This window comes from Heteronotia binoei, chromosome 5, assembly GCF_032191835.1.
Source record: "Heteronotia binoei isolate CCM8104 ecotype False Entrance Well chromosome 5, APGP_CSIRO_Hbin_v1, whole genome shotgun sequence".
Lineage (NCBI taxonomy): Eukaryota > Metazoa > Chordata > Lepidosauria > Squamata > Gekkonidae > Heteronotia > Heteronotia binoei.
This window is the reverse complement of record NC_083227.1, coordinates 17,567,979-17,592,716: the sequence shown is the minus strand read 5'-3', so window position 1 is coordinate 17,592,716 and position 24,738 is coordinate 17,567,979. Positions and strand designations below refer to the sequence as shown.

Genomic DNA, 24,738 nt, shown 5'->3' with positions numbered 1-24,738 from the left:
ACCTCTGCTCCATATTTTTATCCAAACCCCTCTTGAAGCTGGCTATGCTTGTAGCCGCCACCACATCATGTGGCAGTGAATTCCACATGTTAATCACCTTTGGGTGAAGAAGTACTTCCATTTATCCGTTCTAACCCTACTGCTCAGCAATTTCATTGAGTGCTCACGAGTACTTGTACTGTGAGAAAGGGAGAAAAGTACTTCTTTCTCTACTTTCTCCATCCCATGCATAATCTTGTAAGAGAGAGTGTCTTTCTAGATGTGATGAGAGCCACGAAGGAGCTGGTTTTCAGTCACCCAAAACTACAAGTTTGCTTCCCCCTTGCGCCTTTCTGACTTCAACAAATAATACTCCTCTCTCAGTTGGAGGAGTTGTGGGGCTGTTGCCTCCTACCTTCATTGCTGGTGGGACTGCAAAAGTGTCATCACCTTTTGGAAGTGTGTACTTCACTATATTACATGCTGTGAAGGAACTAGTCACCGTCAGCTTGGGAGGGTGACCACAATAAATTTTTTCTGTCACCTTCCCCCAGTACTTCAAGCAGACAGACTGAAATCCAGTCAGAAATATAAAAATAGGCACCAAACATTTTCAGAAACCACAAAGGATATTTATTGGCTCACAAAAGGCAAGGGAGGGGGTAAAATAAAATGAGGCTAATGAAAAGGGAAATCAGTTGGCAGGCAGAAATACAAAATAATCAATTTCTGAACACAAGAGATATATCAGGCTGAGATAGTTTAAAAATATAAAAACAGGCAGGCTTTAGAAATATATAAAACTTTGAACAGGCAGGCAGTGCCTACTGGGCACTAGAAATGCTCTGCAGATGATTTTATAACGGTATGCTCTGGCTTCTCGAATCATAAAAATAATAAAACTCCACACACTCTTTTCCATTCACACTGAGGACTCCTGACTTGTGCCAGAACAATATTCCCTCACAGATGTACACACTAACATTCAGGATTCACACCTTTTGAGTGCTCTTCTAGCCCCTCAATCCTGTGTGTCCCACCCAGCTAGATTTCTAGTCTGACTCTTGGGATTCCTTTCTAGCCACCAGAATCCAGTCCTTCCTTCAGAGTGTTCGAGGGTTTTCAGCTTAATTAGGATGCTTTCCTGCATCAAGGGGGTGGAAGGGAAATAGCCTTCAGGAAGAAGTCAGTCACTTGGCTCCTGGGGAGACAGGAAGGGGCTACAGGGCTTTCCCTGTCCTGTTGTGGCTCAACCAACTCTGCTTCAATTGAGAACTTCACTCTGTGTTTACTGGATTGACAGGGCTAGTGGGAATCTCTTAAATAGCACACAATTCCACCCCCTTGTGGTGAACACTGATTCCCCTCACCACAACAAAGGATGCTGTGTGGTTTGGCTGAAGCTGGCTCTCCTTTTGTTGCAATGTTAACTCTGGTGGAACTATCTGCTGGATGCCACTGCTGCAAGGTAGAACAGCTCGAAAGAAAGAACTCAGACCCATCTCCACTTACGGAATGAAGACATCCAGCAGACCACAGTAGGAGAGGCCTGATGGGACTTTGATCTCGTCCAGCAGGGCTGTTCTTAGGTAACCCTCCCCTCCATGGAATGTCTATTTAAGGAGAGTGCAGCCCCTCAAGAGCCATAGCTGAGCTCAGACCCAGAAGAAGCTCTCAGATCTTCACATCTCAGCCCAGAAGGCCTCCCTCCCTCCTTACCTAGTGGGCTTGCCCATTCCCTTGACATAGCCATGAAGGATACTTACTAGCAGGAAGTTCATTCAGGAAAGAAAGAGTCTCTTGAGATCTTCCTGAGAAATTCTCCCGCCATTCTTTGGACACAAAGTGTTCGTTGCTCTCCACTGTAGTCTCTCTCAAATTCCTGGCTTCTTTGGCAGAGAGAGAGACAGACAGACAGACAGAAAGTGATTGTTCTTATATGACGAAGGAAATCCAAGGAAGAGGAAAAATTCTTATGCAGGGATGGAGCCATGGTCAAAATCAAAGCCCCAAATTCCAACCAAAAGAAAGGAGTTAGATCCTTTCCTGATCACAGGCAGAACAGATTGCTGTAATCCCATCTGCGGCAGGGGCATGTGGCAGAGGATGGCCACTGAGAAATAAGGATCTGGCTCCTTCCAGAGTCTTCATGAGGGCCTCTCAGCCCCACCTTGGCCACAGTCCAGGGCACCCTCTCTGGCTTGGGTGATGGCCACAACACTGGCCTCAGTTGCCCCTGGATCAGACAGGGGGCTGGGGTCACTCTCTTCAGCCATGCTGAACTTCCCTTTCACTGCTACCCCATGTCCTGAAAGCCCCCAGTGGGGGGCAAGCAGTTCGGCAGGCTTCACAACCAATGTTCCTTCTAAGCTGCAGAGTCTTGTGAGCAAAAATTCTACTTTATGAGCTACTGGTATTAATAGCCCAGCTGGCAGGAGACTGGAGTGCCACATTGCATAAATTATTATAAATCACATTGCATAAATTATTGTGCTCTGGGGTCATCCTTCCTGAGCTAAGACAAAAATGTGTGAGCCGGAGGCTAAAAATCTGTGAGCTAGCTCACGCTAACAGCTTAGAGGGAACACTACTCACAACCACATACTGCGTTTCAATATTGTGACTCATGCATCATCCCAATGGCAGCAACTGGCACCTATGAAAGGTCCTTACCCAGAGAGGCCAAATTCTCATAGTTCTCCAGCATGACTTCCCTATAGAGAGTTTTTTGGCCCAGATCCAGCAGGACCCACTCAGCCTTCGTGAAATACACGGTCACCTCCTCAAAGGAAAAGGCTGACTGGGGGAAAAAAAGCAGATTCCCTTGTCACAGATCATGCCAGGTAGAGACGACAGTTTTGATGGGGAGGGACATTCTGGGAGGGTGCAGAGCTTGCTATGTGTGAAGAGAGTTTTATTCAGAGCCTTACTTGCTCAGACAGCTGGAGCAAAGGCAACACTGAGAAAGGAGCAGGCCCCATTCATCCCCCCCCTTACCTGGACCAGAGGGGGAGCAGGCATTTGCCCTCCACTGTAAAGATGACGGCTTGACAACATTTTTTCACAGCCTGCAAGGGAGACAAAATTGGGAGGGTGAATTCTAGCCTCAACTTTGTATTTTGTTAAATTTGTTATGATATTCAATAAACTAAGGGAGAGGTGGAAGAGAAGCAGCAGGTACCCATGAGACTTGGAGGGGCAGTTAGAAATCCCCTGTGAACTCTGGAGCTCAACACATTACAGCATCTCTGCTGTATCAGACCAAAACCCCAGGCACTCCAGTCTCCTTACAGCTGGGTCCTCCCACAAACCCTTGAGTCTGGACTGGAGGGAGAAAAAGAGGGGCTGGAAATTACACTGAACTACATGTTGTCAGAACATCCAGCCCCAAACCCAGACATAAGAGAAGCCATTTTGGATCAGGCCAGTGGCCCATCCAGTCCAACACTCTGTCACACAGTGGCCAAAAAACCCAGATGCCATCAGGAGGCCCACCACTGGGGCCAGGACACTAAAAGCCCTCCCACTGCCCCCCCCCCCCAGCACCAAGAATAAAGGGCATCACATGCCTCCACCAGGGAGTTCCATCTATACCTTGTGGCTAATAGCCACTGATGGACGTCTGCTCCATATGTTTATCTAGTCCCCTCTTGAAGCTATTTGTGCTTGTAGCTGCCACCACCTCCTGCGGCAGTGAATTCCATGTGTTAATCACCCTGTGGGTGAAGAAGTGCTTTCTTTTATCTGTTCTAACCCAATTGCTCATGATTTTAGTACACTAACTGAAGTTCTGTGCTACCAATGAGGATCCAGGGCAACTGCTGATGCTCTGACTTCACATCCAGGTACGTGGCTGGACGAGACATCAACACGACATCATGTCCACTCCATGCTCCACTCTCAAACCTCATGCAGGGGTCAGGATATGGCCTGGCATTACTATTCCAATATCCTTGTTCTGTGGCTTACTAAAAGCCCCTGGAAAACTCTTAAGCAATTATTTCAGAGGTATACTGCCGCAGAACGTGTGTGTGTGTAAAGTGGTGCCAAGTTACAACCAAGTTATGGGGACCCCACAGTTATTCGAGGCAAGAGACAATCAAAAGTGGTGTGCCATTGCCTGCTTCTGCACAGCTAGTCTGGCCTGCTTTTGTGGTCTCTCATCCTAGTATGAACCAGGACTGACCCTGCTTAGCTTATGAGACCTGATGAGATTGGGCTAGCCAGGGCCATCCAACTCAGGGGAACATGGAGGTTTTATTTATTCACCTTGGCTAATAGTTCCACCCACATCTGCTTTCCTCTCCTTTTTTTGAGCCACCTTGAGTCCCTCTAATGGAAGGAAAGTGAGATACAAATATTTTAATTTGTATACATAAGAATGTAATGGCTTTCCATGAATGTGTCTATGCACCCTTCATGTGAACAGCCATTACTACATCCTAGGCCACTAAGTCCCAGAAATCAATCCTGCATAGTGACCATAAGCATTTCCTTTTCCTCCTGTCCTAAATCTTCCAACTTTACTAGGTGCCCCAATCCCATCTAGGCAGGAGACACCTTTACCACTTGACAGGACATCTTGGGCACACTTCTTGGCCTGCACACTCTGACTTTCCTCTGACGGAGCTCCGTCTGCCTCAGAGAACTTCACTTCCATCTTTACAGCTGGTCTCCACATCTGAAACAACAGGAAGGGAGACTAGTAAGAGAAGATCTGGAAGAGGCTGAGAAGAAGGATCCTGCCCCACTCTCAGACTCCTCATCCCTGCATTGACCAGAAGAGCTGGTTTAACCGAAGTGCCAAGAATCAGGGTTGGGTTTTCTTCCCAGCCTAGAGAATTCTCTCAAGGTAGAAATACCTGGCAGGGAAGCCTTAGGATATGGTCCCTGCTGGAACTGAGTGAAGAAAAAACCCTCACCTGCTCTGCCTGCCTCTTCTCCTCTGCCTGACTCAGGAGGAAACCTTCGGCAAGGGCCACCGCCTGTGAACTGCTCTCTGGTTCACATCCTCTCACCCAGCACTGCATTTCCTGGGGCAGGATGGCCAGAAACTGCTCCAGGATCACCAGGTCCAGGATCTGCTTCTTGGTGCGCTTCTCAGGCTCCAGCCAGTGGCTGCAAAGTCCATGGAGCTGGCTGCAAACATCTCGAGGTCCATCAGCCTCATGGTAGTGGAACTGCCGGAAGCAGTGGTTGCGGTCATTTGCAGTCATTGTATCCTGAGACAGGATCCCTGGCACAGCTCTTTCCCAGGATTCAACACCACTCACAGCCTGGGTGGGTTGGAGACTTTCCCTTGATCTCTTGCCTATTCTAGGTCCTTCTGGGTCCTCCTCTTCCATCTCCTTCCCCTTCTCTTGGGTCGCCTCCTACTGTGTTCAGATACCCCTACTCCTGTGGCTATGAAAAGGAAGAGGAAAGGAAATCAAAAGGAGAGAAAGAAACCAAAAGAGGAAAGAGCTACATCACCAACCCTGGTCAAGAGACAGTGAAGGATTTGCCCAGTGGATCAGGAGAAGCATTATTGTTGCAGTTTGCAGATCATGATTAGTGTCATTCAAGGGTCATTTTGTAGAAAATGTGCCAGACCTCATTAGCACAACTCACTTGCATATGCCTGACATCACCCGAAGGTATACTAAATTATATCAGCTCAGCATCTACCTTAAAATGCTCCTTAAATTATAATTGTCATAATAAACCTTACTCCCATCATAATTTTAAAACTACTCTCTACTATGCGGCCGCAGTGGCATGATGATTTCCATCCGTTTGCTTTCTATATTTTGGTTGTATTCCCATTTTTTGTGGCTGGGCGGGGAGGGGTTAGAAAGTTTGTCAAATCTTAGAACTCAGCAAAATTCTCACAGGGAGTTTGAACAATGGAGCTCAGAAGCAAGTATTTTTGGGGTGGGGGGTGGGGGGGTGGGTGGAGTTGTAAGAAAGAAAGAGCACAATAAAATTTAGAGGTTCTAAAGCTCCGCTCCTGTGAGCTCCTGCCCAAAATGAGGCCTGGTGTCATTGTGTTATATTATGTATTGGGTTTTGTTGGATATTCTGGTTTGGTCCTTTAGGAAAGTAAACTCTCTCTATTTGGCTCTTTAAAAGTCTGTTGCGGATGATATTGCCTTGGCTTTAGTTGACTGAGGAATCAGCCTGTCCCAGGGGAGTCTCACTGGAACATGTAGCAGCCAATTGGCATGAATGATTCCTCCCCGCCTGACCAGGTGTGGGCCTCTTTTCTGGGCCTCCCTGAGACCTGAGTGGCTGAGAATTGATTTTTATTTATAAAGTTCAGATCTCATCCATCTGTCCTCCACAAAAGCCACCAAGACAACTAACTAATTAAAAACATACTTTTTTAAAAAAAAAATCACATTTAGAAAGCATTTAAAGCCCTGGCAGGAGAGTCATTAACTGAGACTCTATTAAGCCTGAGAGGAGATAGATGGAGTGTGACAACAGGATCTCAGTTAATGACTCTCAGCATCCCACAATTCAGAAGGGCACTCCTGCCCATCAGCCTCCAGTTTTGATATATTTATTTACTTCACTATGTTTCCCCCAGAATTAAGCCCAATCAAATGGTAACCATAAAAACTAAGCTTGTTATTCCTGTTTGGTACTGGAATCTGTTAAACATCTTCATTATGCTGTATGTTAATTTTCTGCTCACTGTCTACCTATATGTATGGACTGGCAACTTCCAGTGTATCTGAAGCAGTCTGCATGCACATGAAAGCTTATACTGTGAATAAAACTTTGTTGGCCTTAAAGGTGTCCTGGACCAGTATTCCCTCTTAGCTGAGTTAGCGTGAGCTAGCTCACAGATTTCTAGTCTCCAGCTCACGCATTTTTGTCTTATCTCTGGAAGGATGACCACAGAGCACAATAATCTATGCACAGAATCATAGAATCAAAGAGTTGGAAGGAATCTCCAGGATCATCTAGTCCAACCCCCTGCACAATGCAGGAAACTCACAAATACCTCCCCCAAAATTCACAGGATCTTCATTGCTGTCGGATGGCCATCTAGCCTCTGTTCAAAAAACTCCAAGGAAAGAGAGCCCACATAAGAACATAAGAGAAGCCATGTTGGATCAGGCCAATGGCCCATCCAGTCCAACACTCTGTCACACAGTGGCCAACATTTATATATATATATATACACACACACACACACACACACACACACATTGGGGCTAATACCCACTGATGGACCTCTGCTCCATATTTTTATCTAAACCCCTCTTGAAGGTGGCCATGTTTGTGGCCGCCACCACCTCCTGTGGCAGTGAATTCCACATGTTAATCACCCTTTGGGTGAAGAAGTACTTCCTTTTATCCGTTTTAACCTGTCTGCTCAGCAATTTCATCGAATGCCCACGAGTTCTTGTATTGTGAGAAAGGGAGAAAAGTACCTCTTTCTCTACTTTCTCCATCCCATGCATTATCTTGTAAACCTCTATCATGTCACCCCGCAGTCGACGTTTCTCCAAGCTAAAGAGACCCAAGCGTTTCAACCTTTCTTCATAGGGAAAGTGTTCCAGCCCTTTAATCATTCTAGTTGCCCTTTTCTGGACTTTCTCCAATGCTATTGGAAACCTCCTGAGGAAGCCTGTTCCACTGAGGAACCACTCTAACGGTTAAGAAGTTCTTCCTAATGTTTAGCCGGAAACTCTTTTGATTTAATTTCAACCCATTGGTTCTGGTCCTACCTTCCGGGGCCACAGAAAACAATCCCACACCATCCTCTATATGACAGCCCTTCAAGTACTTGAAGATGGCGATCATATCACCTCTCAGCCGTTGCCTATCCAGGCTAAACATCCCCAGCTCCTTCAAACTTTCCTCATAGGACTTGGTATCCAGACCGCTCACCATCTTCGTCGCCCTCCTCTGGACTCATTCCAGCTTGTCTATATCCTTCTTAAAAAGTGGTACCCAAAACTGAACACAAGACTCCAGGTGAGGTCTTCCCAGAGCAGAGTAAAGCGATACCATCACATCACGTGATCTGGATACTATACTTCTGTTGATACAGCTCAAAATTGCATTTGCCTTTTTAGCCATTGCATCACACTATTGACTATGTTCAACGTATGATCCACTAAGACCCCTAGATCCTTTTTGTACACACTACTGCTAAGACAAGTCTCCCCCATCCTATAACTGTGCATTGGATTTTTCCTACCTAAATGCAGAACTTTACATTTAATTCATTTTATTGGTTTTAGCCCAATTTTCCAGCCTGTCAAGGTCATCCTGTATCCTGTTTCTGTCTTCTACTATATTTTCACCCCCTCCCAATTTAGTATAATCGGCAAATTCAATAAGCATTCCCTCTATTCCATTTATAAAGATGTTGAACAGATGTTGCAGTAGCTCACAACTTTAATGCCAATAGCTCACAACATACCAGTAGCTCAAAAAGTAGAATTTTTTGCTCACAAGACTGTACAGCATAGAGGGAACATTGCCCTGGACTCGAATTTTGTTCTTCTGCTGCAGACCAACCCGGCTCCCCACCTAAATCTATACATGAGAACCAACATTCCTCTTTACCAGGATGTTATCCCTCCCCCCTCCCCGTCTCTTACTTGTAAGTAAACCCTCCCAGGATCTCTGGCTGCATGGCTATTCCCTGTTGTTACCTGCTTGAAGCCCCTCCAGTCCTCTTTGGCGATTCAGAAGGAAACCTCCCCCCGCGCTCCCAAAACCACACCCAGCAAAGAGGCCTTTCCATACATGCCCTCGCTTGGCCTCGCCTCTCTACCAAAGAGCTCTATTGGTTTAACTCTTTCGGTGCTGCAGACGAATGAAACATGCTTTTCGTCCTTTTCCCGAGGAGCAGCGCCCAGACCTGGACAGAGCGGGACTCCCGCCAGGTTGCCTAATGGGCTGCTTGGGAGTAACTGCAGAAGGTAGCGCTTCCAGGGTATCCAGTGCTGTTCAGCCATCTCAGAAAACGGGATGATTGAATAGGGAAAAAATGCATTTTCTTTAACCCTCATTCCACACACTTAGGGATGCTGGACTCCAGCTGGGACCTGGTATTACAGCTGCTCATCTCCAGACTGTAGAAATAAATTGCCCTTCTGGAGGACAGATTTGGTTGTCTCCCGGCAGGAGACTGGCAACCTCCGTCTGAACCTCCCCCTGCAAAGGTAGAAGCTGTATATCAGACAGCGGGCTTTGAGGTGGAGCAAAGGTTGTTACATAGGTGGGGTGTGGGTGGGGGAGGCTGTGTGTATTCCCGTTCTTTGTTGAAGAGCTTCTCTGAAGAAAAGCTAGGCTAACTGGAATTTTGAAGGTTGAATCCAGAAGGGAAACGGGTAGCACCAGCCAAATAATAATTTGAATAATATAGAATAGCAATGTGGATCGAGTTTTAAAATTAACGTGAGAAAATCAGCAAGGGGCAATATTTCAAGACAAGTCAAGTTCGCCTTTATTGGCATTATTTATATATATAGCAAATTGGTTCAAAAAAGGTAAAATGGAACGATTGCATACATATACATCAGGAAAAGCGGAAACATAAACTGTTTCTATGAGATCCTCTGACGTTCCTTTAAAACAGAATAAAGAAACTTAGCCACTTTCTCAGTGACACTAGATGAAGTATTGTTCAAAAGACTATAGACCTTAAGTGTATCAGAACAATTAACCATGCTAACTAAAAGAGGATGTAAATACTTGTGGTGAAGATCTGTATACAAATTACAATAAAGAAGAATATGAGTAACTGACTGCACACATTTTTGCTTACAGAGACAGTATCTGACTGAGTAGGCTGTCTTGTTAAATCTGCCATAAAGAATGGCAGAGGGCATGGCGTTGCATCTGGCAACGGGAAAAGCTCTACTGCTGTGGCACCTGCAAGATGAATAGATATGAGGCCATACTCCCAGTACTAAGAGAGATCTCAAAACTCAGTGGGGAACAAGTTTTCTTATCCAGACTGTATATGTCACGTTCTCAGGATGCAGGCAGGCAGGAGCCCAAAGCCAGTTCAAGGTCAAAGTCCAGGAAGTCAAGCAGGAGCCAAGTCACCAATGCAGAATCACAAACCGGAATCAGAAGTCAATGTCCAAAAGCCAAAAGGTCTGGGTGCCAAGGAAATCAAGCAGGTCAGGATCAGGAAGGAGCGTGGATGCAAGCCAGAGAATAGACTTGTTGCTTAAGAACATAAGAGAAGCCATGTTGGATCAAGCCAATGGACCTTCCAGTCCAACATTGTGTGTTACACAGTGGCCAATATGTGTGTGTGTATGTATGTGTGTATATATATATATATACACACACATATATACACACATATATGTGTGTACATATATATATATACTGTGGCTAATAGCCACTGATGGACCTCTGTTCCATATTTTTATCCAATCCTCTCTTAAAGCTGGCTATGCTTGTAGCCGCCGCCGCCACCTCCTGTGGCAGTGAATTCCACATGTTAACCTTGCTTCTACAAGGTTACCAGGTCCTGGGTGGAAGCTATATAGGAGCCTCAATCAGCCTGCTCCCTGGGTGGCAGTGACTCTGCTAGAACTCAGGGCTGAGAGATCTGAAGCACTGGCATGCCTCATGTCTTCGCTCTGAAGGTTCTTTCCGGAGCCTGCTTCAAAGTCTTGAAATTTAGTGCCTCCATGGCCAAATACAAACTCCCATGGTCAGAGTCCTCCTGAATGCCACCAGAATTCATGCCATGGTTGTTACCTTGAGATTGGATTACTGCTCCTCGCTCTACTTTGGGCTGCTTTGAGGCTGAACTGGAAATCACAGCTTGCCCAGAATATTTATTTATTTTAGATTTATATGCCGTCCACTCTGCAAACGGACTCTGGGCGGCTAACAGGCATGGTAAAAACAATTCAAATTACAACTATAAAAGAATACAAACATATATAAAGAATTTAAAAACTGCATTATTAGGTGCTATAAGAAGATTTCATAAGAAAGGCGGTTTCTCCATATCTCAGTTCTCTGTTCCCTTTATTACTCTATTAGCAGTATTACAGATAATATTGTTCAGCGACGTAACCGTGGCAGCCTCCTCCCACGTTAGTTGTTGTGGGCCTGTCGAAAAAGTTTAGTTTTGCAGGCCCTGTGGAATTGGGAGAGGTCCTGCAGGGCTATCGTGGCCTCTGGGAGAGCATTCCATAACATCAGAGCTGCCACTGAGAAGTCCCTAGCTCATGTGCATCAGTGGGGGTACTGAATGGGTGCCCCAGTGGTGACATACATTCAGCCTGTGCTCTGCCGGTTGCACCGGCTCCAGGTTGAGTCCTGGATCCATTTCAAGGGTTTGGCGCTGACCTTTAAAGCCCTTAATGTAAAGGGGAGGGACGGTGGCTCAGTGGTAGAGCATCTGCTTGGGAAGCAGAAGGTCCCAGGTTCAATCCCTGGCATCTCCAAAAAAGGGTCTAGGCAAATAGATGTGAAAAACCTCAGCTTGAGACCCTGGAGAGCCGCTGCCAGTCTGAGTAGACAATACTGACTTTGACGGACCAAAGGTCTGATTCAGTATAAGGCAGCTTCATATGTTCATATGGGAGGAGGAGAGCTTGGAGGAGATTGATTGTCAACAGCTGATACTGGTGCCTGGAGAGTGATTGATGGGCCAACTGCTGTTTGTTCAGCTGAGGAACTGACTGGCAACTCTTCCAGGTCTGTTAACCCTTCCAGCTCCCCCTCATCAGGGCTCATGACAGTATAGGTCTTGGCGCTCAATATCTAGCAACCTGCTTTTAATTTGTTGGACTGCGGTGGTGAAGGACAGCATGGACAATAGTTCTAGGGAAAAACCAATTCCTTTGATTTTTCTCTTAATATGTGCTGACCAATTTGACAAATTAAATTCAGAGAGCATTTGAGAGATATAGCTCCCTGGTTCAGAGTTGTAGTGCAAGCGTAGCCAGAATTTTAAGATCATGAGCACTAGTAACCATTAAAGACATGCCAGTTTCTAAGCAGATAACTGCATATGGGACACATTTTGGCATGCCCAGAATTTTACACAAGAATTTGGATTGGACACATTCGATAGCACATTCATAAGATCCAATCCAGATTGGGATACCATACAGAAGTTGTGAAATCACTTTGGCTTTGAATATTTTTATGGCAGCTGGCACAAATTGGTTACCTCTGCCATAAAAAAAAGTGAGCTATGGCAGATGCACTGATGTTAGCTATCTTGTTGTAAGCCGCCCTGAGACACTTCGGTGAGAAGGGCGGGATATAAGTTCAAATATAAATAAATAAATAAATAAATCTTTGCTGCATACTTTGCAATGGGTAGACCAAGTCACATTATATTGAAAATAAACACCTAAGTATTTAAAATACTTGACTTGCTCTATCTCTTTACCATCAGTAACCCATTTGTAAAATCTCCACTTTTTTGAGAAAACTAAGATTTTGGACTTCTCATAATTGAGCTGGAGCTTATTACTAGTAAAATACAGAACACAACGAGACAAAAGACGTCTTAAGCCCACTCTAGAGCTGGACAACAGCACCATATCGTCCGCATAAAGTAACAAGGGTACATATAATGCACCGAGTTTTGGACTATGGCAGTCAGGACCAGACAGCTGAATAGCCAGGTCATTAAGGAAGAGATTGAATAGAAAGGGAGCCAAAATGCAACCCTGTTTGACACCCTTATTGGCAGCAATCTTTGATGATAGGTTGCCTGCTAATGAGCATTTGATCTGACAGGTGGTAGAAGTGTGTAATCTGTTAATAAGCATAAGGAGTCTTTTATCCATGTTTAGTTTATCTAGCTTAATCCAGAGGAGGTCTCTGTCAACTGAATCAAATATGCCTTTTAAAACTAAAAAAGCAACAAATAATTTCTGGTTATTATGCACAGTGTACTTGTTGACTAGATGGGATAGGGTAATGCAGTGGTCTAAAGTGGTCTTCCCTTTGCAGAAGCCCAGCTGTTCAGGGTCTAGAATATTTTCCTGCAACATCCAGAGATTGAGCTTGACTAATAGATGTTTGGAGTAAAGCTTGCCAATGATGGAGGGTAGTCGAATCGGCCTGTAGTTGGGTTAGTGTGATCACCTTTTTTGTATAGCGGGACCACTATTGCATTCAGCCATGCCAAGGGAATTATGCCAGTTCGATCTACAGTTGTAAACAGAGATGTAAGGAGACAAGCCAACCGTCTGGGTCTAATTTTAAGATTTCGGAGGAAATGGCATCCTGGCCGGGAGCCTTTCCTAATTTCAGTTGTGTAATTAATTCTTTTATTTCCTCCAGAGGGACAGGAGGCCAGTCAGATAAATCGGATAGGGGAAAATCAGATGGTTCAGCACAAGTTAGATCTTGATGGAACAGAACTGTGAAGTGCTGAAACCAAACATAAGAGGAAATGACAGACATAGATGGGTCATCAACCCGGAATGCACCCGAGACTATGGCCCAGAACGTATTAGAATACTTTAAGGTAGTAGCATGGTGTAGCTCAGGGGTCCTCAAACTACTGCCCGCGGGCCAGATGCGGCCCGCTGAGGATGTTTATGCGGCCCGCCGAGTTATGGCAAAATCAGACCGGAAGTGACGTTCGACCTAAACTCGCGTTAGCAACGCACACTTCCGGCACTGGGCTGAAGCGGCGGAGACAGAGTGTGAGGTGATACCGAGGTGAGGTGAGTTCCCAGGCCGGGGTGTGTGGTGTGGGGAAGGGAGAGAGATGCAGAAGACGGAGAACTGACGGCCCGTGGCCTTGTACAGTAACGGCGGTCCGGCCCTCCAACAGTCTGAGGGACAGTGAACTGGCCCCCTATTTAAAAAGTTTGAGGACCCCTGGTGTAGCTCTTCCCATTGAGTTTTAATATAATTGTGCCTCTTTTTTGTGATAAGGTGGTGCAACTAGGGTTGCCAATCCCCAGGTGCGGGCAGGGGATCCCCCGGTTTGGAGGCCCTCCCCCCGCTTCAGGGTCGTCAGAAAGCAGGGGGAGGGGAGGGAAATGTCTGCTGGGAACTCTGTTATTCCCTATGGAGATTTATTTCAATAGAAAAACATGGAGAATTGATCCATGGGTATCTGGGGCTCTGGGGAGGTTGTTTTTTGGGGTAGAGGCACCAAATTTTCCATATAGCATCTAGTGCCTCTCCCCAAAATACCCCCCAAGTTTCAAAAAGATTGGACCAGGGGGTCCAATTCTATGAGCCCCAAAAGAAGGTGCCCCTATCCTTCATGATTTCCTATGGAAGGAAGGAATTGAAAAGGTGTGCCGTCCCTTTAAATGTGATGGCCCCAACTCTCTTGGAGTTCAATTATGCTTGTCACACCCTTGTTCCTGGCTCTGCCCCCAAAGCCTCCTGGCTCCACCCCCAAAGTCCCCAGATATTTCTTGAATTGGACTTGGCAACCCTAGGTGCAACTGAGTCTTAAGCTCAAAGTAGTCTGATGGCAAGGTCAGGGCCTTTAAATTGCGGTATTGGTTGTAAACGTTATGCAGTAGAGTTTTTGTTACTTTACATTCTCTGTCGAACCATTGGTGTGTAGAGTTTACTAGAATAGTTGCACCTCTGGTTGGGCACCCTGAACTGACGCTCAGTGATTCAGAGATATAAGATGATAAAGAATTGTAAGTTGATACAGATACATTAGGGTCAGATGCACATATTAAAGAGGATCTGTATTCTACAGCGGGACCAGATCTGAAGAGCTGTTGGGTTTTCCAAACTGTGCGATCGTTCCATGGGATTCTGGGCAATAAGTCAGTCTTATAAGGTTGCAAGGACAAGTTACAGGTAGGATAAATATGAAGACCAATTTGAAGACTCAAAATGATGGGAAAATGGTCACTAATAGTAAAATCCCCCAATGTAAAATCTTTGACATAAGGTTTCAATAAAGGAGAGATTAAAATGTAATCAATTATGCTACAGCCCCTCGGGGAGACAAAGGTGAATTCACCTGAATTTGGGTAGCCAATCAAACCATTTAACCAAATTCTGTTGTACTGCATACAGAATTTGGCAAGACAGATGCCTGCTGAATTTAGAAGGCTATCCTTGGAGTATCTTGGACAGGAGAAAATGGGTGGAAGGGTGTTGTCTTGGTTAAAATCAAAAGCTTTAAAAAATGTACTACAGTCCTTCCTTACCCTAGCATTAAAGTTGCCCACTAGAATTATTTCTATGGTTGGAAATTTCCTCACTAATTCCTCCATGAGTATGGCCAAGTGTTCCCAGTATTGCAAAAGAGTTAGCTTATCTAGAGTGGGTGGTACATATAAATTCACAATAATTAAGGAGAATTTTTTGAGGAGAAGCTTGACGATCTGCACCATAGAGATGTTTGCCTGTAGAGTGATGTGTTCCAAGGAAAAATATGAGGAGACAAGTATAGACAATTCTGCTTGAAAATGACCCCTTGTATTACTCCTGAAGGCTGGGAGGGAATAGGACTTGTACCCTTCTAGTTGGATCTGGTGTGGAGTCCAGGTTTCTTGGAGTACGTCACTTCTGGGTAATGTCATTGCATTGCGTGCAGCCACTCTAGGTGTTTCTGGGAAAACTCTCTAACCATTTGGGAGGGGAAAACTATTGTACCATAGAGAAATACAAAGAAAGCACCTTTAAGACCAACAAGTGCTAATGTTTTAAGCATGTTTTATTATAATTTTTTTTTAAAAAATCTTTGTGTTTGTCTGTGACCTTTATAAAGTTTATATCTCTGTTACCTAATCTTAAACAAGTACACATATGGCCCAACCTAACATGGCCCGGCCCAACAAGGTCTCATTTATGTCAGATCCAGCCCTCATAACAAATGAGTTTGACAACCCTGGTTTAAACAATGTCTACAGAGCACCTGCCTTATGGACCTATTTTATGAAATGGAACCTATTCCCATAAATATTCGTTTGTGCAAACAAACCCTTGTCCTTCACTCTCATACACTAGGATCTTCCCAGTGAAAAAGTTAGTTATTTTTTGTTTGAATTTCTTTATGGCAAGCCTTTTCTGATGGTATAGCAAATGGGAAGGACAACTCTGGAAATGGAGGATACAATCTCAAAGAGAATGCGTTATTGTTTTGCAGTCTTGTCCGTTTTCATTTCCAGAAATGTAGTAGCAAATTTTGTTGGATGTTTCAAGGTGCCATTTCCTGTCTAGAAACTGGACGCATGAGAAGACTTGGAATATAGATCTCCGAAGCCTGACTCAGAGGATCCAGCATCAATCCCATTGACGTTGTGTTGCAGTGTAGGTAGAAGGAAGTGATATCTGGCTATGCCATACCTGAAGGAAGAGAGCTTCTGTGCCTGCCCACAGACCCAGGACAAGAAGCAGCAGACTTTGGGTTAGCCAAAACCTGCCAACAGACCAGGATGAGAAGATGCTGACAGCAAGGCAGCTGAGACCTCAGCAGCTGGCAGAAGTAAGGAGAAGTGATCTCAAGAAAAGTGGCTGAAAAGTAGTGGGTCAGATGCTAGAGTGATTCCAGCATAGCTCTTTTATTAGCGAAAACCCAACTGAAAACACATGTGGCTAGCTGTAACTATATGCACAGAAACTCCACCCAAAACACACCTCCAGCAATAAACGCCTCAATAGAAAAACAGGCGCTCAAAATCCTCATTTGCATGTAAAAAAAAGTTAAAGGTAGTCCTCTGTGCAAACACCAGTCGTTTCCGACTCTGGGGTGACATCACATCATTTTCATGGCAGACTTTTTTAACGAGATGGTTTGCCATTGCCTTCCCCAAGGTAAACGTAGTCCCCTGTGCAAGCATCAGTCGTTTCCAGCTCTGGGGTGACGTTGCATCAGATGTTTGGGCTTCATTCAGATAGATATTACCTGATTGGCTGGCTCAGCAAGGGTGGCCAATCTGAATGTAGCTGCAAGGAGTCACACAATGGGTGCTCACTCATAGTTCCCAATATACTACAGTGGCTCTCAGAAACCTGTTTGGGTTTGGCCTGAAATCGGAATCTACATATGATAAATGATTAAGTTAGACTGAGCAGTGAATCTCTTACTTGATATAGGAGAAGAACCAGAAAGATGATATCGCTTATAGTTTGACAATTACAGGAATTTGAGGGGTCACGTCTTAATAGAGCAAGATCATCTATATTACCTGGGAAGAGACAAACATCTTTTTTTCCAGGTTTGTTTTCCTTGTGCTATATGTGATAGGCTTGCAAATGAGATTATAAGAATCCAGAACTTTTGCTTACACGCTATAATCAACCCTGATGTGTCATACATCTCCGTAACAGCCAGCCTGACCAGGTGAATGACCAACCTGATCAGGAAAGTTCCTCCAGAGAAGAAGAGGAGCACCCAGCTGAGGTCGAGCCAAACACTCTCCACCGACAGGAGATGCAGGCTCTTGACAGAATGGCAGCTGTTTCCAATCTTCCCTCTTCCTCCAGCTGACAGTACTTTACCAGACATGGGGTGGAAGAGGAGGCAGGACCAGTGTTTCCCCAACACCCTTTTATCCACCTTCACTGTCAGTGGAGATCAGATCTGAGGGCTGGTTGCACTGAGTGTCTGATGAACCACAGACACCTGTCACCAGATGAGTACTTGCAGGGATGCATGCCACAATTAGCAGTAGCTAAATAGCCCATGGAAAACCAGCTATAAATCCAGGCAGGGAAAGCTGCTAATTGTGGATGCAACTTGTACCATGGCTGCCTAACCAGCAACCTTGTGTCCTGAACTTCTGGCTGAAACCTTGGCTGCTTCAGACTCAGACTGGACCTTGGACATCCTGACTTCTGAACTCCCAAACCTCAGCCTGATGATTCTCCCCCAGACTTCTGAAGCTTGGACTGTCTCTTGACCACTCTAGCCACTTGTGAGTGACTATCAGTGCTTTCTGTGTGCTTGCCTGCTGATCCTATGGAACTTCCTGCACCCGACTCACTGGGGCCAGTACATGACGCAAACGTTATTGATGTAGATATAGGGAATTAAAAAGAATATTTGGACCTCTGAACAGTTCTGGATTTAAAAAAAGGAAAAGAATACATCAACTTTATAGAAATTTTGGAGTGTAGTACAGAACCAATTTAAACAGTGTGTGGAAAGAAGAAAATAACCAATTCATTCCCAAAGGTCAAACTGTTGTTTAGTGGGGAAATAGGGATCCCTCATTCTCCCCCTAGAATATTTACAAAATGTCAGGAGAGGAATCTCAGATGTTTCTCCCACAGTCATTCAGAGATGTTAGGGGGTATTATTCTCTGAGATAGATGGAATATGGGCATTAGATGTGAGAAATAAGAATATAAGAGAAGCCATGTTGGATCAGTCTAATGGCCCATCCAGTCCAACACTCTGTGTCACACAGTGGCCAAAAAAAAGTTTTATATACTCATCCTGCCGGGCCCAATAACTAATGAAGCACTGGCAGCAGAGGCCTGTCTTTTTGGATATGTACAGGGCTTTTTTTGTAGGAGGAACTCCTTTGCACATTAGTACACCTCCCTGATGTAGCCAATCCTCTAAGAGTTTACAGTAGCGAGGGTTTTGGTGGGAAACCCAAGGCCATTCCAACAGTTGCAGGTGGAGGGGTGGGGTATCAAACCCAGTTCTCCCAGATAAGAGCCCGCGCACTTAACAACTTGTCATGATCCTGGGCGTAGTGAGGCCTGAGGCCCCAGGGAAGCCTGCTTAGGAGTTACTGGGAAAAGTCTACATCTCCCAGGATCCTCTCTGTCCCTTTGATTGGGTAGCGAGGGTTTTGGTGGGAAACAGGCCCAGAGAGGGGTGGGGCTTGGGAAGAGAATATATAAAGGCCAAGCCCTGGAAGTGGGTGGTCTTTTCCTAGGAAGCAGAGCTGAGGAAGAGCTGCTGCCAGGAAAAAACCCTCGCCCTTAGAGGAAGGGTGAGTAGACTCAGGTCTGACTGAGACAGTAGGGACTGTATAGAGAGACACATTGGGGCATTTATTTTCCCTTCACCCCTTTACTCTTCAGTGCACCTTGTTTGTTTATATTGCACTGAACTTCTTTTAAAATAAAACCTTTTTGTTGTTCATTCTGCCTGGTCCTCACACCTCTTATTTGACCTAAGCTACAAGAAGCCTGAAGGGCTTCGGAGGGTACTCTGGGCCTTCTCAAGGGGAACCCTTAACCCAGGTGGTGGCAGCACTTGGTAAGGCCCCCCTGAGTTGTGACACCACTACACCAAACTGGCTCTCAAAGGAGGCATTTGTGTGGTCACAGATATTTCCTGCTGTATGTATGAACATTGTTGAGGATCTGGCCAGCACCATAGCTCAGGAGGGGGAAAGTGAGATAGAGAATAATAATATAATACATGGTGGGGAGAAGATTTAATGAATTGGTTTGGAGGATGGGGACATTGGGCAAAAACTGTTTTTAGTCTGATAAGTATGTTAATGATTCTAGGCTTTTGCTTATGCTGCTGCAGCCAGTGTGTCCCTAGCATGTTTTTTTTTTTATGTCTGCAAGGAAATGACACCAAAACCAACATCAGAGGGCAAAGCTTATATGATGATACAATGGAAATGTGAAGAGTATGTGCAGACATATCAAACGGTGCCAGTATTTATTTATTATTTATTACTTTAAATTTCTATCCTACCCTCTCCGCGAGCGGACTCTGGGCGGCTAACAACATAGGCCTTGAGGTGGTCACTGGACCAAAAGGGGGGACTTGTGGAATAAGCACTCTGTGCCTTATAACCATATTAGGATCTCCACTTGTAGATATAGTAGAAGCATCGCTCAGGGGATGAATTGTTTAATTATATTTAGCTACACAGAGGCAGCAGGCAGTGTGCACATATGTAGAAAGAGTAGTTACACAACCTAAAAGCAGCCAATCAGTAAATGCCATAATTTAGATTCAGCATCCATTAACAATTGTATTTGTATCAAAGTAACGAATCATGTAGAACAGTGGTCCCCAACCTTTTTGGCACCGGAGACCGATTTTGCTGCCACTGCTGCTGCCATGGCCCGCCTTAGGGTTGCTGAGTCCAATTCAAGAAATATCTGGGGACTTTTGGGTTGGAGCCAGGAGCAAGGGTGTGACAAGCATAATTGAACTCCAAAGGAAGTTCTGGCTATCATACTTAAAGGTACCGTACACCTTGTAAAATGCCTTCCTTCCATGGGAAATAATGAAGGATAGGGGCAGGGGTTGTTTTGTAGAAAAATAGGTGGTGGAGCTCATCCAGGGATTGTTATGCAGCTGCAATACTAGTCAATGGACAAGGAGGTGGAACTCTCAGAAAGGTTCAGGAGTTGTGCTCCTGTGAGCTCCCACTGCATCTGAAGTATGGATAGGGGCACCTTCTTTTGGGGCTTACAGAATTGGACCCCCTCGTCCAATCATTTTGAAACTTGGGGGTATTTTGGGGAGAGGCACCGGATGCTATGCTGCAATTTTGGCGCCTCTACCTCAAAATACAGCCCCTCCAGGGCCCAGATACCCGCAGATCAATTTTCCATTATTCCTTATGGGAATAAGTCTCCATAGGGAATAATAGAGTTCCCAGCAGACATTTCCCTCCCCCCGCCCATGCTTTCTGATGACCCTGAAGTGGGGGAGGGCCTCCAATCCAGGGGATCCCCTGCCCCCACCTGGGGACTGGCAACCCTAGCCCACCGCCTCCCCTTCCCAGTGCCGCGCTGTGTGTTCGCCACCCCTCCCCCAGCCTCGTGAGGAGGCTCAGAGTCAGCCCTACCTGCTTCTGCAGGAACCGGGTTGATTCAAAGTTTTTTGAAGTACAGGCTGGAGGAGAGTTTCACCCCCTTCCTCACTTCTGGAAATGAAGGGGGAGAAGCCTCCTTCAGCATGCTATTGAATAACTTAGAATCAGCTCGGGCCCTGCTGAAGCAGTAGAGTCGAGCCTCATCGCCGCCCCCTCCCCATGCAATCAGAGGGGCACTGCGACAGGCTTCGGCAGGGCCAGTTATTTCAATAGCGTGCTGAAGGAAGTGAGGGAGGGGGTGAAACTCCTCCTCCAGCCTGCTCTTCAAATGACTTAGAACCAGCCTGGCTCCTGCCTAAGCGGGTAGGGCTGACTCCAAGTCTCCTTCCTCCTCTGCTCAAGGAGCGGAACGAGGCGCTGGGAAAGGGAGGGAAGGGGACAGGCCGGAGGGGGAAATAGGCAGGCTTGCAAGCTCTTCTCCTTTACTGCAGAGGCTGCCCAGAGACCTAGAAGGGCGAAAGAGAGTGCAAGAGCTGAAAGGGATTGCAAGAGCTGAAGGAGCCACTGGAAGGGGGGATGGAATTAATAAGGGTGGTGCAGGTTTCCCCCTTAGTTTCATAGCTATTGTAGGAGCTGTATTTTCTAACCTCAATGTCAAGGCAAAGAGAGATGCATAATGATGCAAATGGTGGCCAGTTATTAATGGGGAACATGTGTGTTTCCTTCTCCCTCTGGTGCCAAAAAATAATTCCCTAACCTTTCCCTATGCTGGTATTATGGGGACTGTTATTCCCAGCGTTTGTTTTTTTAAAAGTCTCCTTCTGGCATGATGGTGTTGTCAAGTGCATACATATGTATTTTATCTTTTTGTGCAAAGAAAGTATTAAGAGTTTTAAGAAAGACATGTGTGTAATATTTGTTCATGTCTCGAGGCTCTCAAATATCTGCCATTTATTCTATGTGGCTCTTACATTAAGTATGGTAAGTTTGGCCACCACTGCAGTCAAAAGGGTTCTCAGTGTGGGTTTGTTGATACTGGTGAAGATGGCCACTCTGACTGAATCTCTTCCTATACTCCAAGCATTCAAAGGGGTTCTCCCTTGTATGGGTCCTTACATGCTGTTGTAAGTGGATTCTCTGACTGAATGTCCTCCCACAAAAGGAGCATTTAAAAGGCTTCAAAGGGCTTCTTCCCATGTGGGTTTGTGGATGCTGTTGAAGAATGCAACTCTGACTGAATCTCTTCCCACTCACTGAGCATTCAAAGGACTTCTCCCCGTGTGGGTCTGTTGATGCTGTTGAAAACTGCCCCTGGGACTGAAGAATCCCTGTGTGAGTCTGTTGTTGCTGCTGAAAACTGCCTGAGACTGAATCTCTTCTTACACTCTGAGCATCCCAAGCGCTTCTCCCCTGTGTGGGTTCGTTGATGCTCTTGAAGACCATCACTCCGACGGAATCTCTTCCCACACTGTGAGCATTCGAAAGGCTTCTCCCCTGTGTGGGTTCGTAGATGCTCTTTAAAATGGCCACTCTGACCGAATTTCTTCCCACATTCTGAGCATTCAAAGGGCTTCTCCCCTGAGTGGGTTACTCGATGGTTCTGAAGATGGCTACTTCGACTGAATCTCTTTCCACACTCTGAGCATTCAAAAGGCTTCTCCCCTGTGTGGGTTCGTTGATGGTCTTTAAGATTGGTACTGGAACGGAATCTCTTCCCACACTCTGAGCATTCAAAGGGCTTCTCTCCTGAGTGGGTTAGTTGATGACGTTGCAGAGTGCTACTGTGTCTGAATCTCTTCCCACACTCTGAGCATTCAAAGGGCTTCTCCCCTGTGTGGGTTCGCTGATGGTCTTGAAGAACGTCACTCCGACGGAATCTCTTCCCACACTCTGAGCATTCAAAAGGTCTCTCCCCTGTGTGGGTTCGTTTATGCTCTTTAAGATGGCCATTGGAACTGAATCTCTTCCCACACTCTGAGCATTCAATGTGCTTCTCCCCTCTGTGGTCCTTTTGGTGCACAATTAGATGTGATCTATATCTGAAGTACTGCCCACAATGAAAGCATATATGTCCATTCATTATACTAGGCTTTGGGAAGTGTAGATTATGCTTTCTTCCACTAGAGGACACCATTCCAGCCTCTGAGCAGAGCTTCTCTCCTGAATGAATCATTTGTTGCTGAACAAAATCTGATTTCTCTGGAACACTTTTGCCACAATCTGTGCACATATAAGGTTTCTCTCCTGTATGTATTCTTTGATGTCTACAAAGGTCTGCTTTGCCAATCATGGTCTTTCCACTCTCCAGAAATTGTTTGGTTTCCTTTCCACTGTGCATTTCTAAATGGACACTATATTGAGTTTGATCTGAGATGTTCCTTTTGCACTTCAAGCCCTTGTCTGTTTTCTCCACCATGTGAATGACTTCTTGGAAATTCTCTCCATGGCTAGGAATGTGTTTACCCCTTTTCTTGACCACAAGCCTGCCTTTCTGCCTCTTAGGTTTCCCTTGATTTCTGAAGTTTCCACTCATGTCTTCATTCTGGATTTCATCTGGTGATAAAGGATGCTGTTCCTCATCTTCCTCGTTATGCTGATCATTCCCTGTTGGAATAAAGAGAGATCCTTTAAGAACCCATGCAAGGAGATCTAATCTGCACCTGAAGTTTCATCCATAATCCAAATATTTCAGTGTCTTCTTCCTTCTGTACATTGAAGCATACAAGAATAAAGGTAAAGGCAGACCCCTGTGCAAGCACTGAATAATTACCGACCCATGGGGTGATGTCACTTCACATTTTCTTGGTAGACTTTTTGTTATGTGGTAGTTTACCATTGCCTTCCCCAGTCATCTACACTTTACCCCCAGCAAGCTGCATACTCGTTTTACCAACCTTGGAAAGATGGAAAACTGAGTCAGCTTTGAACCAAATACCTGAACTTGGCTCCCTCTGGGATCGAACTCAGGCCGTGACTGCAGTACTGCAGCTTACCACTCTGCCTACACTTTTAAAGTAAATTAAGCCTCCTACATTAAAGATGCTAGTTTGGAACTCTAACTATTTATATGGCTCCCCACCTGTGTGATGTCTTAGATGGGAAGTAATGAAGAAATGCATTTGGGGATGGAACTTTGAACTGAGCAAAAACTTCATTCTGAGTTTCAAAGTTTTTCCTTTCAGAGCAGGCAAGAAACAATGGGATAATTAAATTCTCTCTCTCTCCAACCTGAATCAGGGGACAGAGATCTGGAGGAATAAAGACTAGAAAGGCTTCAGGAAGAAACTATTGGAGACTTCAGGCGAAGCTTCTTTGACCCAGCATGACCTCATCAGTGGGAGGGAAAAGAGAGATAAGACGTCTGAGAGAAAGAAAGAGGGGCTCTTTTGTGCTCACTACACTTGAGGGAGAAGCCTGAAGTTACTGGAACTCCTGCAAAAATCTGTAACTTTTTATGCTAAGGAGCCCTCCTTAAACTTAAGAATTAATAGGATATGTAGAGAGGGAGATACACAGAAATTGCATTTTATTCATTTCTTTTCAGTCCCTTGTTGTTCTATGAGTATGCTCATAAAAGGTCTTTTGTTAATAAACACTTTATAACTTTTGATCCTGGTATTGGTTCTGTGTACCACACAGACCTCCCCCATCTTGGACATGCTATTTGAAAAGGAAGCAAGCTGTCCCTGTGGCAACCAGGTGCTGAGTAGAGGGAGACACAGAGGAAAGGTCTCAGAACTTGGAAATGAAACTGTCAGGATCAGCCAGGTTTCAGTCAAACAAACTCTGATGAAACCACAGATAAAGTTTATTAGTACTAAAATGCCAGCACTAATCTACACATGACCAGCATTGTCAGGAATGCATATTAACTGTTACAACTGGGTAGATATAGGGCAGTTGCGTGGGTAAATTCTGGCACTCATTCCTCCCACCTCCAAGACGTTCAAACATATTCCTACTGCTCTAATCAGTCCAAGTTTGCTATACTTAGGGTATCTTTGGAAGGGCCAGATGCCAGTTGCCTTAGTAACAAGATAACTTAACAATCCTGGGAAACATTGGAGTTCACAGTCAA

The 24,738-nt window shown here is 45.2% G+C and overlaps 1 protein-coding gene and 1 long non-coding RNA gene across 2 annotated transcripts; one reads left to right on the top strand and one right to left on the bottom strand.

Moving 5' to 3' along the window:
* Positions 1-18,788: 18,788 nt before the first annotated feature.
* LOC132571140 (uncharacterized) lies at positions 18,789-24,268 on the top strand. The gene is made up of 3 exons (XR_009555377.1): positions 18,789-18,863; positions 23,163-23,393; positions 23,898-24,268. It is a non-coding gene; the product is annotated as an uncharacterized LOC132571140 (long non-coding RNA).
* LOC132571120 (gastrula zinc finger protein XlCGF17.1-like) lies at positions 21,576-22,810 on the bottom strand. The gene has a single exon (XM_060237802.1). It carries the CDS (start codon positions 22,792-22,794, stop codon positions 21,922-21,924), a length of 873 nt encoding a protein of 290 aa, XP_060093785.1. The 5' UTR covers positions 22,795-22,810; the 3' UTR covers positions 21,576-21,921.
* Positions 24,269-24,738: the final 470 nt, after the last annotated feature.